General features: G+C 36.1%; 1 protein-coding gene across 4 annotated transcripts in view; it reads right to left on the bottom strand.

The window, feature by feature from the left end:
- Nucleotides 1-14,572, bottom strand: part of CYLD (CYLD lysine 63 deubiquitinase) — a 60,964-nt gene that overhangs the window by 17,201 nt on the left and 29,191 nt on the right. For all 4 annotated transcript variants that reach the window (XM_055078863.1, XM_007110779.4, XM_055078865.1 and 1 more), the window contains 3 exons: nt 6,870-6,968; nt 5,195-5,311; nt 54-433 (listed from right to left, as the gene is read on the bottom strand). In XM_055078863.1, the coding sequence (XP_054934838.1) occupies nt 54-433; nt 5,195-5,311; nt 6,870-6,968 (596 nt within the window). The remainder of the gene's footprint in view (nt 1-53; nt 434-5,194; nt 5,312-6,869; nt 6,969-14,572) is intronic.

Below are 14,572 nucleotides of genomic sequence, written 5' to 3'. Positions count from 1 at the left end.
GTACAAAACCCCAGACAGAAAAGAAATGTAATTTTTAGGTCAAATTAAATTACCAGTTCCAGTCCAGCCAGTACTTCATTGAGTCCTGGCGGCTGACCAATCCAACGGATTACCCCATAGAAAGGAGGATTCTCTTTAACCTCGGCCAGCGAGCCCACTTCCAGGCCATGTGAGTTACCAGAAGATACGGCCAAGGGTGGACTCTCCTGCACAGGTGCATTGTTTAGCTCTCCCATCACAGACTGAACTGACAGAGAGAGCGGACTGTGGCTAATACTTCCATTGGTGTTGGGCATCTTTGTCAGACTAAATGGTAAAGAATGAAATCTGTTCTCGCTGGATAGTGAGTTCATGGAAGGAGGCTGCAGTGGTGGTGAAGCGTGTCCAAAGTCTGGAGAGATCTCCGTAAGCGATTTTGCAGGGTCTTCAGCAACTATAAGAAATTATTCTTAATTAGAGAAATTTATTCAAGAATATTAAATATGCCCTACATCTCTAAAGATTAATATATACATAAGTCCACCTGCCCACCTGACCTCTTCTAGTATGATTCTCATAAGCATCACAAACTTACTACCTCCAAGTCAGTGTTCTTGATTCACATCCCCACCTCCAAATTTTTCTTCTTCGGTAAACGGCACCCATTTATTCAAACCAATAAAAAACGTTACTGATTGGAATTGTATAGGTTATATTCTTTGTCCAAAACACAATTAAGTTACAAAAACCAATACAAAAAAGAGAGCAAAAAATTTAAGAAAGATGCTTCTAAATAACAAATGAATCAAAGAAGAAATGATAATGTAAATTTTTAAAATAAAGAAAAGATAAATACTTGAACACAACTAAGTAATACTTATAAAAGAAATGTATAGACTTAATAGTTCATTTTAGAAAAAAAGGAAAGGTAATATTAATAAACTCAGCATACAACTTAGGAAGTTCGAAAAACAACAGAATAACCTCCCAAAAAGTAGTCAAGAGGAAAGAATAAACACAAAAACAGAAATTAATGGAAGAGAAAACAAACATCCAATAAAAAGAAACAAAGCCAAAAGCTGTTTCATTAAAACAACTAATACAGTTGCCAGGCAGGTACTGCAAATCAGTGTGGAAAGAACAAACTCCTTAATAAACAGCATTGAGATAATCAACTATCCATATTTTTAAAAAATTAAATTGGACTCCTCTGTCATACTCTACACAAAAACAATTTCCAGATGTCTTAAAGAAAAATGTCAAAGGCAAAACTACAAATTTTGGAAGAGAATATAGAAGAATGTTCTTTATGACTTTAGGGTAGAGAGAAATATCTTAAACATGAGTATACAAACCAAAAAGGAAAAGACTGACAAATATGACCACATTAAAATTAAGAGATACATGTCCATTAAAAGGCATCAGAGCAAGAGTAAAAATATGAGCCACAAACAAGGAGAAAATACTTGTAATCCTTATTTTTGACAAAGGATTAGAATTTGAAAAAGGTCTATAAATCAATTTTTTCAAAAGACCAGAAAAAAATAGAAAAAAAATGGACAAAAGACTTGAAAAGGGAGCTCACAAAAAAAGAAACCTAAGTCACCAACAAATCAATGAAAAGGTTCTTGCCCTCACTAGTAAATACATAAAAGGAAGTCAAAATCAACATGAGATAGCATTTCAAAAGGTAAAGGTCTTAGAACATTAACTGTTGGTGAGGATGAGGAGTCAATGATACCCTTACACAAAGCTGATGGGAGTGTGAATTAGTATTAACTATTCCAGGAAACAGTTTGGCATTATTTAGTAAAGGAAAGATGTGCATATCCCATGTACATCTAGTAATTCCACTCCTAGGTACATACCCTAGGCATGGGTAAGAATGTTAATAGCAGAGCTGTTAATAATAGCAAGAAAATAAAACCAATTCAAATGTCCATCAATGGTCGAATGGATAGTTACATTGTGGTATATTTAAATACCATATTTCACAGAAATGAAATGGAATGGAATGGAATGCTATACAGCAATGAAAACAAATAAATCATCATCACATACTACAACTTGGATGAATCTAGAAACATAATGTTGAGGGACGAAATTACACAATATACATACAGTCTGATTCCTTGTATATAAAGCTCAAAACCATGCAGAACTAACAGTATGCTGTTTAGATGGACAAACTCATAAAGTGATAACGAAAACCAAGAGAGTGATAAACACTAAATTAAAGATGATGGTAGCTCAGAGGAGAGTGAAAAGAACAAAACTAGGAAGAAGCACTGAGGGGATTTCAAAGGGAATGATAATGTGCTTTGCCTTAAAGTGAGTAGCGACTCCATGGGTGTTCACTGTACTTTATACCTTATCCATTTAAGATTCTTTACTGATGATACTTAATCTAAAAATTTAAGTTATTATTTTCTTTCCCAAACCTTCAACCCCCCCAAGCCCAACACTCAATTCCATAGAGCAAGATCTGTTGTTTCTACCTCCAAACTATACCTCAAATTTGTCCACCCCTCTTACCCTCTACCATCATCTCCCCAGTCAAAGCCACCACCGTCTTTCACCCTGCAACCAGTCTCTTACCTGGACTCTCTGTCCCTCTTCTCGCCCCTCTCCAATCTAATTACCATACCACAACTAGAGAGATCTTTGTAAAATTTAAAGATCTTACATGATCTTGTATCATTCCCTTGTTTAAAACCATCAATGGCTTTCCAGTACTCTTACAATAAATACTAAATTTCTTACCAACACTTACTAGGTCCTAAATGATCTGGCTCCTACCTACCCCTACAAACTCATTTCATACACCTCTTTTCCTTGCCTACTCTGCTGCAGCCACTCTGGCCTACTTCCTGTTCCCCAAATATAATTTCTCACCTTAGGACCTCTGCCTTTACTATTTCCTCTGCCTAGAATGCTCTTCTCAAGCTCTTTTTCTGGCAGTTTCAGTCACATCATCCAGATCTCAACACAAATATCATTTCCTCAAAGACTCTTTCCCAAACCACCTCTGGAGCCACCAGCTGCTATCACCTTGTTCATTTCCTTCATTGCACATGTCACAGTTACCTTGTCTGTCTATACATTTATTGTCTATCATACCAACTAGAATATAAGCTCCCTACAACGAGGAACTTTGTTATTTGTTAGTCTTTTCCATGGTTGGATCCATAACACTCGGTAGAGCCACTAACACAAGAAAATACTCAATATGTGTAATTAAAAAAAATTTGAATAAATGAATCAAATGTTATAAAGACTAGCCTTTAAAATGTGTAAGTAAAACAACTACAGATATGATGTTCTTTTACAAGTAAATTGCTTCTATTTTCTAATTTAAGGATGCAGGCCTATTCCATACAAATTTCATTACTTCATATGTCTTTTTGGACCACCTAGAAGGTCACTATATTAATCCAGACAGCAAAAAAACAAAGGAAAGGATCTGAACTAAGGCAGTGGTTTCAGAAATGAAGAGAGGGGAAGGATTCTAGTGATATTAAAGAGGAGGAAATCCCTAGGACTTGGTGACATCTGGATGTGACTAATGAGAGAGAGAGAGGAGGTCCAGGATGAAGCCGAAACTTACATTTTAGGCAACTGGACTCGTGTCTCCATCTCCTCGCTCCGTAAAAACATAACTCACAAGGCCATCAGCGACTGCCACTGGCTAAATCCAACGGGTTTTTGTGTGGTCTTTATCTTATTTGCCCTCTCAGAAGCATTCGACACTGGTATCTATTAGCTCCTTGGCTTCTTGACCCAATAACCTCTTGTTTGGCCCACATCCTCTGGTTACCTTTTCTCCGTCTCCTTTGAAGACTTCTCCTCCCCCAGCCATTATGCTCCTCAAGGCTCAGACTTAAGCCACACCCTCCATCCCTACTTTCTCCATAGGTGATACTATTCACAGGATTTTAATCACCACATATGTGAAGGCAACCTACCAATTTATTTCTCCAGCTCTTAACATCTCTTTTAAGCTCCAGATCTGCATATGCAACTGCCCGCTTGACAAATCAACTCTGGGAAGTTTAAAAGCCTCCTCAAACTCAACATATTCAAAGCAAATCCATCACTTTCCTCCACAATCACCTAATCCATCACCATCACCTAAGTATGCAGGCAGAAAACTAGGAGTCATCACTCACACCTCTTTCTTCCTTACCTCTCACTTTCAATCTATCTGTGAATCCTGTCAATTCACTTCTGATATCTCATAGCCATCCACCTCTCCCCATCCCTTCCCCAACAAGTCTAGCCCCAGCTACTATAATCTACGGCTGAGCCTATCAGCAGCCTTCAACGGTGTCCTTGCATTCACACAGCCCCAGGTTCAGTCCACTGTCCACCCTGCAGCCACAATCATCTTTTCAAAAGGCAAACCCTGCAAACCCCTTGCTGAAAATCCTTCAGTGGCTTGCCATTTCCTTTTAATAGGATACACCAGGCTCCACATGACCTGGCCTTGTTTGCCATTCCATTCTCATCTCATAAAATGTTCTATCTCTCTGTTCTGGCTACTCTGGCTCTCTTTGGTCCTTGGCAAACACCAGCTCCATTTTACCATAAGGCCTTTACTTTCTTTCTGCCTAAAACGTTCTTCTGCCCCATTTCAATTTGTTATCTATCACTCCCCTGGTAAATCTAAGCTCATGTCACTTCCTCCTAGAAGTATCCCTGAGCCCCTCAAGTAAAAGCATCCCTTAATATACTCTCACAGCATCATATGCCTTCATTATACTCATCAAGACTGCAATTCTTCATCTGTTTCTGACACACAGTAAGCATTCAATATATACTTGTTGAACAGATGAACAAAAGAAAAAAGAATAAACCAGAAGAAAGTGATGTCCCAGAACCAAGGGAAGGTAGAGTTTTTTAAAAGTGGTATCAAAAAAAAAGGATATCAAGATAGTAAAGTCTTTAAATGATTCAATTGATTCTAGAGATCTTCTACCTTAAACAGATCAATGAAGTGCAGAGAACAAGCTGCTAATACATTTTCTAAATATTACATTAACCTTAACAGCAGTGCAGTTCAAATTGTGTATAATATTTTAATTCAGCAATATTAATAAAGAATGGTCTACTCATTCTGTTTCCAAAAACTATCTATATTGGTGAAAAAGCCCTTTTTTCTCTAGTGAGTTTAAAGTAGAGAATCATTATAAAGAACACCAAAATTATAGATTACCTTCATCAATATACCATGAATTTTTTGATTTGGATTGTGGTTGTGAGTCAACAGAAGACCCATTTAAGGTATAAAATAATTCAGATCTGTTTCTATTTCCAGGGTCTGAGGTAGATCCTATGGAACAAGAAAAGTTCCTTTTAAAAATAAAGTCAATATGGTGTGAAAGTTTTTCCGTAAGAGAAAATAATATGTATACGGTGTTAACAATTATTTACACAACAAACAGATGTATACAAACACAATATATTTTATTAGTGCCTTCAGCTTTTAAAATTTTGGTAACCATTTTTGCAGTGTCAAAAAGGTTCTTCAGCCCAAGAAACAATATAAGAGGGAACAGGAGTTAAGTTAAAAGAAAAGCCTGCCTTTTTTTTTTTTTTTTTTTTAAACAAACTGCTTTAAAATATCATTTCATGTACTATGGCTTATTTCCAAATGTCAAAATCACCATTCCCCAGTGAACCTCTTGGTTCACAAACTTAACATGTTATTTTAAAACGGTAGCCCTCAAAAGAAGGCAGTCTTCAAATGTATATAAATAGATGCGTAAATTAAGTTTAAAAGATTTAAGGTTTAAACATTTTGTAATTGTTAGTCAACAAATCCCGTGCTGAATATCTTCATGTCTCTGAAAAAGTGAAGCAGTATTATTTCTTATACATTAGATTTATTAAATGTAAGAAAATTTAGTGTAGCTATGCCACAGACACATCAAGACATTCCCCTGCCTCATTACTAAGAGGACATGCCATCATTGAGAGCAGTGGGGTCTCTAGAACCTACAACAAAATCTGAATTCTTTTTCAATTTAAAGCAGGTAACTTTACACTTCATACCTATAACTAAGATCTGCTACAACATAAGTAGTACACATATCTTAAGAAACTCTTTAGGCTATTCATATTTAAGTGAGAGTAGCAAATTGGTGCTAGCCTATCTAGAGCTATAGGTTAACATAAAAAATACTATCTATCACTTATATATTCTATTGAATTCTACATCTCCCAGGGTCCGATGTCACATAAAATATTTCTTAAAGTACAATTTCCTTTTAAATAAGCTGAAAAAGTTTTCTTCACTAGATAATTGAGGAAAAAACATTATTTTCTTAACCTACATCTGAGTTAAAAATTCCTGCAGCTTTTTAAATTAGCTGTTTAGCTTGTATAACTACCACCCTATACATCTATGAAATATGTGGAAGCTAACCAAAAAAAACAACTAAAAACTCCACATGTATTGTAAGGGAGTCTCTGGAAGAAAGACAAAAATTTTTGCTTAATAATTTAATTTGTGCCACCTCTGTTAGCAAAATCCACATAATCTCTAGCATACTTTATCCTATAAACATTATCCATAAATGACTATTTTGTACAGTGCAACTCTAAACTATATATACAAATGTTACAGGTAGGGAATTCCAAAAACCAGCGTATATGGACCAGAAAAAGACACAGGTCCCCACAGGAAACTTTTCATCATTTAGAAAAGGTTGCGAACCCTTGGCTTAAGCAACACCATCTATAAACATTTTTTAGTAAACACCTAAAAATGTTTGCAAGAAGAAAGTCTACATATACATTAAGGAGTAATACCTTTTAACCTTTTTTCAATGCTATGGCAAATAAAAAATCATGTAAATAACTAAGAACTGTATTCTATTAATCCATACCTGTAGCCTTTGGTTTATTATGACTGGATGAACCTTTGTCCCCAACACCTCTTGACATAAAGGCTAGTTTGGGAGGCCTCCTTTCCTGTGTAACGCTATCTGAAACAGTAAACATGTTTTTTAAAGATAAAAGCAAATTCTTATAGAAGAGAAACAATTGAGCAAATAAAGACAATAACAACAACAATCCCTTTCCAACAAAAAAACAGAATTTTCAGAGTAGTTTTACAAATTCGTCAAGGCCATAAAAAGTACTGGAAAAGATCATACCAAAAAAAATCATTGCTGTATTTCAAAACATAATTTCTACAAGATAATTAATACACCCCAAGTACAATTCAGCTAAGTGCTTTAACTTCTTGAAAATTTAACCACTTTTAATCAATTTTATTTGATATGTTGAAACACCACCAAGAAAACCTTACTCAGTTTTTTGCAGGATTTCCCAAATCAGTATCCCCAGAACACCCCTGTGTGTTATGAAGTGTCCCACTCTCAAATATCTCTAGAAGATGCTGAGATAAACAGACTTCTTTACTGCATAACCCCAGAACCTTTAATATGCTAATATGCATTGTCAATCTCTCAAAAAGGGATACATTAAACTTATTTGATAATGTTTTTTGTGCCACTCTACTTAGCATCTCAGATTAATATATTTCATGGGACACAGATTAGAAAAAGTCTGGTTAGGTATGTGTATCAGTTTTAAAAAATATATATATATGTTAAGAATAACACAAACACATATACATATAAGAGAAAAAACACAGAGAAACACACAAATGAATAATGCAGAAAGACAGCGATAAATAGCAACAATATTTCTGAAGAAAACACTTAAAACTTTTTTGCAAAATTGGTGCAATAATTTTGTTTTTGATACAAAAACTACCTTAAACCTTAAAGGCCAGTGATTTTCGTAAGATATTCACAAAAACTGATCAAGCAAATGTAGAAAAGTCAGTCTGGAAAGTTTTCCCCTGGAAAGTTCAACATATCCGTGGAGTCCAACATGACACTTAAGAGTCCTACCTGATAAAGCTGTGTATCAGCAAAAACAACATCACCCACAGTGGATTTTTGAGAACAGAAAGAGAAAAAGAGGGAAAGTTTTACATTTTAAACACAAGGGCTATTTTTTTTAAGAAAAAGGAAATAATACTGAATTAATTATATATAAATGATGCTTGGTAACTTTTTTCCACAGTTGGAGGGGGAGAGGAATGCATCATTAAACTATATCTTAACTGTCTCATAATGTGATCAAATGGAATATTATTTTAGTTCAAAAATTATACTGAATAACCATGTGTTTAACCAAGTGATATAGTAAATGAAAGGCTATTTACCAATATTTTTATGATGTTACCATTCAAATATCTCTAAATACCACATGTGAGAGCTACTGTGAAAGGTAAAACTTCTTAGTCACTGGCAAAAGTTTCCAAATTACAGCATATAAATTGACTAAAGAAAACTAACTCCCACTATTAACTGTAACTAATTGCATGTAAGTACATTTTGAAAAGATATTCACATGTATACCATAATCTATATACATTATACAGTTAGTGGTGATTATAATAAAGGCAGAAAATGGTCTTAACTAAGGCCGCCTGGCAGTACCAAAAGGCCAAATGGATGAGCCGGTGGTGACAACTCTGCTGGTGATGCTAGGGGAGAGCTCCAAGGATTAGGAATATGCAGGGCACTGGAGTTGGAAATGGTGGTTATCTTCTGCCAAAGACTTTGTCATGGGGGAGGTAGGGGCTCAAATATCAACTTTGAGGAATAGGACAGTCCTGCAGAATTCTATGCAGATAAAGGGTCACATGCCATATCTAACTTGCCCTCCCGCAGTTACATACCAACTAATTCTTCTTTCTTTATCACAACTATATTCATGATCCAAAATCAAAGCCTTCTATCTTAAATGAATTTTAAAAGATTACCATCTCAGGAAAAGGCAAGTATGAGAAAGTAAACAAAGTAAGAAATAAATTTGGCAGGCAATTTTGTGAGATTAAAACAATCCTGATTAAAAGATATTAAAAGAGATAGCAAGACATGTCCACCAAACGGCATGTATAAAATGTTCATAGCAGCCTTATTTGTAACAACCAAAAGCTGGAACAGTGCATTCTACAAGAGAATGGATAAACAAACTGTGATCTGTTCATGCAATGGGATATTACATAGCAATTAAAAAAAAGAATAAACAACTGATATACACAACAACATGGACACTGTGTTGAGAAAAGAAATGAAGCCAAAAGTACCCATTATATATACACAGCAGGAGTGCGTTCAAAATGATAAAATTAGCAGCCTGCCCATCACTCTTATTGATTTAATCAGAAAAAGAAAAATCCCTGGAAGAAACTTGGGTTGGAAATCGTAACAATAAACCAGTGAACAATAACAAACCACAAGAAATGTCTGTGAATTTGAATGACCCACTAAATTGAGAAAATTGCTTAACTGATGTACTGCTTAACATCATCAGCCACAAGAGCATAATTCAAACCCAAATGAGAATTTAATATCCATGGAGAAATCTACTGAAGAAAATGTAAGTTTACTTGGGTAGAATGAAGAATTATAAAACCCAATACCAAACATACTATACAAACAACAAAGCAAAAATCTCCTTACAGTGAGACCACTGATCGAAGTAAATATTTTCCTTATATTTTAGACAATTTTATATTAAAAACTGTTCAAGAAATCCAGGAAGGTCCATAGAGATAACATCAGGGTTGCACACTGTGATCTAGAGCTTCAAAATAACCTTTTGGGCTCTAATTGTCTCATATGAGAGGAGTCCTGCCTATACAGACAACATTCAGGGTGATTCAGACTGACAATCTCTACAGAAGGCCACGTGGCATTATCTATCAAAATGTAAAGTACACATACCCTTTGACCCAGCAAGTCTACTTCCAGGAAGTTATCTTTTTTTTAAGATCGTATAAATATTTTAATGTAAATATGAGTATAATATATCCCATTTAAATACTCAGAAAAGTATATTGACGGCACACAAGAAAAATCTACAGATGACATGATACTGGGAGAGACAAAACACGAAAGGACAGAATTAGTATCCAAAATGATCTGAAAATGGAAGACTGGATAGCTCTAACGACATGAAGTTAAACAGGGACAAATGTAAGGTCCTGCCATATGTCCCCCAAATCAACCATACAAATATAGATCAGAAGCAGAAGTACATGTGAACAAAATTGGGGATTTAAGTCAAGCGTAAGTTCAGGAATCATTAATTCATTATAAGTGTATTCATTTAGTCAAGTGTTTATAAGTGTATTCATTTAGTCAAGAAATACTACCAACTCCATGCAAGGAAGGCATTACTGTGTCTCTGGGAATATAATTCAAACTGTGACAGGGCTGTCCCAAAATCTTTTCCGCCAAAGTCCTGTTCTATTGCAATAATTAGTCTACATACAGACTACGGTATTCTGTTTCCCTCTAGGTGTCCAAGTGTGAAGGTGTCTTTAACAAACCAGGTCTTATTCAGAATATCTGGAAGGCATGCCATATGAGAAATGGTTAAAACGACTCAAACTATTTAGGCTGGAGAAGAGAAGATGTAGGTGTCAAGGACACTCATCTTTGAATATCTGAGGGTTGCTACAAGGAAGAGGGGCTGGGATTTGTCCTAACTTCATCCCCAGTTAGAACTAGAATCAATGAGGGAAGTTACAGGAAGGTAGAGGTAAGCACGTATCATACAAGGAGAGACTTTTTCACAATTAGATCTGTCTAAAATGAACTACTCTAATTTTCTTCAGGACGAAGTGACTCTTCTATCAAATGAACACATAAGTAATCTTTTAGCTATACTGGATACATGCAAACTGAAACATACATATGACATTACTCACTGAAGCATTATTTATAATAGCAAAAGATTGAAAACAGCCTTAATGCCCATCAGTAGGGGACTGGTTTCAAAAAATTGATACATTTATAAAATGAAATACAATGCAATAATTTAAGCAAAAGATTAAGTATGCAATTTATGTACTAATATAAAATGATCCCTATGATCGATCTACTGTTAGCTTTTTTAAAAACGGTGCAACTTACTCTTCTGGAAAGGTAAGTTGGTGTACTTTTTCCCATTCCTCCTGATAAGTACAGCTAAAAACTCTGGATGTAACATATAAAACAAAACTGAGAAGCCTCTGAAAGGCACAGAGGAGAAGGCAGATCAGCTGGGGAGCACGGGAACTAAGGAGTGACACGAGATTTCCCTGGGTTTTCTTATTGCCTCATATATCCCAGACTTAGAGCTGAAGAAGGCAGCAACCTGGAAATGCCAATGGAGAGAGACAAAAGAAACTCCCAACAAAGGTATCCTCTCATAAGTCAAAGAATGAGAAAAGACAAACCCTAGTTAGACAGAAACTTTTAGACAATAATCACTCTATTGCATCCAAACACAGCGGCCACAGCCACTCCAACAAAGGCCAAGCAGGGAATCTGGACTTCTGCCTCCACCTGACAATAATGAGGTGACACACACCCCTTGAAGCGGCAAAAACAAAGTTTAAATATGATCTAGAATCTCAGAATATAATACCCAACTGTCCAAGTTTCAAATAAAAATCACTCATTATACCAAGAACCAGGAAGACGCCAAAAAGAATTTTAAAAGACAGTCAATAAATGCCAACACTGAGATGACTGAGATGTTAGAATCATCTGACAAAGATCTGTAAAGCAATCATGTAAAAATGATTCAATAAGCAATTACAAACACACTTAGGAAAAAAATGAAAAATAGAAAACTTTTTACATAAAAGATAAAGAGAAAGGAATATTAGCATACCACTAAACAAAGTCATCAAACCACAAAGGAAGAGAGCAAGAGAAGAAGGGAACAGAGAAGAAATACAAAAACAGCCAGAAACACTGGACTCCATAAAAATCAAAATCTTTTGCTTTGTGAAAGACTCTGTTAAGAGGATGAAGAGATAAGCTACAGACTGGGAAAAAATATATTTGCAAAGGACTAGTGTCTAGGATATATAAATAATTCTCAAAATTCAACAGTAAAAAAGCAAATAATCCAATGAAAACAGGAGCAAAAGAGATGAAAACAAAATTCACTAAAGAAGATACATAAATGGCAATCAGTACATGAAAACAGATATTCAACATCATGAGCTATCAGGGAAATTCAATTAAAACCATAGTGAGATATGACTACACACATCTCAGAATGGCTCAAATAAAAAATAGTGACAATACTAAATGGTGGTGATGATGTGGAAAAACTGGATCACTCATACATTGTTGATGGTAATGTAAAATGGTATAGCCACTCTGGAAAAGTGTGGCAGTTTCTTTAAAAGCATGCAAATACCACATGACCAGAAGTTGCACACCTGGACATTTATACCAGAGAAATGAAGACTTATGTTCACTTGTGTTCACTCTACACAAATGTTTATAAGCATTATTTATAACAGCTAAAAACTGGAAACAAATCAGATGTCCTTCAATGGGTAAACTGTTATGGTATAGCCATAACATGGACTATAACTCCACAATAAAAAGGAATAAACCAGTGATACACACAACATGGATGAATCTCTAGAGAATTATGCTGCGTGAAAAAAGCCAATCTCAGAAGGATTCTTGAAATGACAGAACTGTAGAAGTGAAGAACAAATTAGTGGATGCCAGGGTTAAGGAGAGGTTGGGGACAAGACGGGCAGTGTGACAATAAAAAGGCAACATGAAGTATCCTTGCGGTAATGGGAATGTTCTGTATATTGACCACATCAATGTTAACACCCTGGTTGTGATCTTACACTGTAGTTGTAATAAGATGTTCCTTTGGGGAAAACTGTGTAAGGGGCACACAAGATCTCTCTGCATTATTTCTTACAACTGCATGCAAATATATAATAATCTCAAATATTTTTAAATCATGTATCTGACAAAGGGCTTATATTCAGATTTATAAGAATTCTCAAAACCCAATAATAAAAATAAATTAACAAGAAATTGGCCAAAGATTTGCACAGATACTCCACCAAGGAAGATATACAGATGACAAATAAGCACATAAAAAGATGTTCAACATCACTGGCCATCAGGAAAATGAAAATTAAAGCTACAACTAGATGCCACTATATAGCTATTAGAATAGCTAAAATTTATAAGACTGACCATACCAAGCGCTGGCAAGGACATGCAAAAACTGGGGTTCTCACACACTACTGCTGGGAATGTAAAATAGTATAACCACTTTGGAAAGACCATTTGGCAGGTTGCTGTTGTTTTGTTCTGTTTTGTTTTTAAAGTTCAACAATCACCTACAAGAGTACCAGCCATTCCACATCTGGGTATTTACCCAAGAGAAATGAATACCTATGTCTATACGAAGACTTACACATGAATTTTCATAGCAGCATTATTCATAATAGCCACAAACTAAATAGAAACAAGCCAAATATCCACCAACAAGTGAATGAAAAAACCAACTGGTATATCCTTATGCTTATAGGGAAAACACACTGTCTTTTCCCTTGCTCTCATGCTCACAACAATTTTCACACTTCTGGCCACCAAATGTGTGAGGAGTTTTCCCACACTAAGCTGTGACACCAGCTGGGTGTCCTACAATTCAATTTGGTTCTGACGCTATCTACCTGGGGTTAGCGGCAAATCCCACAAGTTAAGGGCTCAGTCCCAAAAGACCGTAAGCTTTGCAGTAACCTGCAAGCTCTCAAAACCCCATACTTTGGGAATGTTTATGGAGACTTCATCAGATATGCATGCTTGATTATTAACTCAATTTCCAGCTCCTCTCCCCTCTCCAGGGGATGGGGCTGTGGCTGAAAGTTCTAATCATGGCTTGGTCTCTGTAGTGACCAGCCCTCCATCCAGGAGCCCACTAAGAATCACCTCATAGGAACAAAAGACACTTCCATCACCCAGAAAATTCCAAAGGATTTTAGGAGCTCTGTGTCAGGAACTTGGGTCAAAGACCAAACATTAGCAAGACTCAGGGGCAGAGACATATATATATATATTATACATTTATATATAATATATATATATAATACACATATATAATGTATATAATGCATATATATATTATTTCTCACTATAGAATGGAATACTTGTCAGCAACAAAAGGGACGCGTGGATGAGTCAACAAATAATTACGTTGAACGAAATAAGTCAGACCAATAAAAAAAGAATACATCCTGAGTTACTCCATTTATATAAAATTCTAGGAAAATGTGAACAAACGTATATATACTGACAGAAAAAAGATCAATGGTTGCCTAGATTTTGGAGGATGCGACACGCAGAGTGGAAGGAAGCAAACACAAGGGGCATACCTTGGGGTGATGGACATGCTCACTATCTTGACTGCGGTAAAGGTCTCACTGGTCTACACATTTGTTAAAACATAACTATAGGGCCTCCCTAGTGGTGCAGTGGTTGAGGGTCCGCCTACCAATGCAGGGGACACGGGTTCGTGCCCCGGTCCGGGAGGATCCCACATGCCGCGGAGCGGCTGGGCCCGTGAGCCGTGGCCGCTGAGCCTGCGTGTCCGGAGCCTGTGCCCCGCAACGGAAGAGGCCACAACAGTGAGAGGCCCGCGTACCGCAAAAAACAAACAAACAAACAAACAAACAAAAAAACATAAC

Source organism: Physeter macrocephalus, chromosome 17 (genome assembly GCF_002837175.3).
Source record: "Physeter macrocephalus isolate SW-GA chromosome 17, ASM283717v5, whole genome shotgun sequence".
Taxonomy (NCBI): Eukaryota; Metazoa; Chordata; class Mammalia; order Artiodactyla; family Physeteridae; genus Physeter; species Physeter macrocephalus.
The sequence above is the reverse complement of the archived record's forward strand: the minus strand, read 5'-3'. Positions and strand labels throughout refer to the sequence as shown.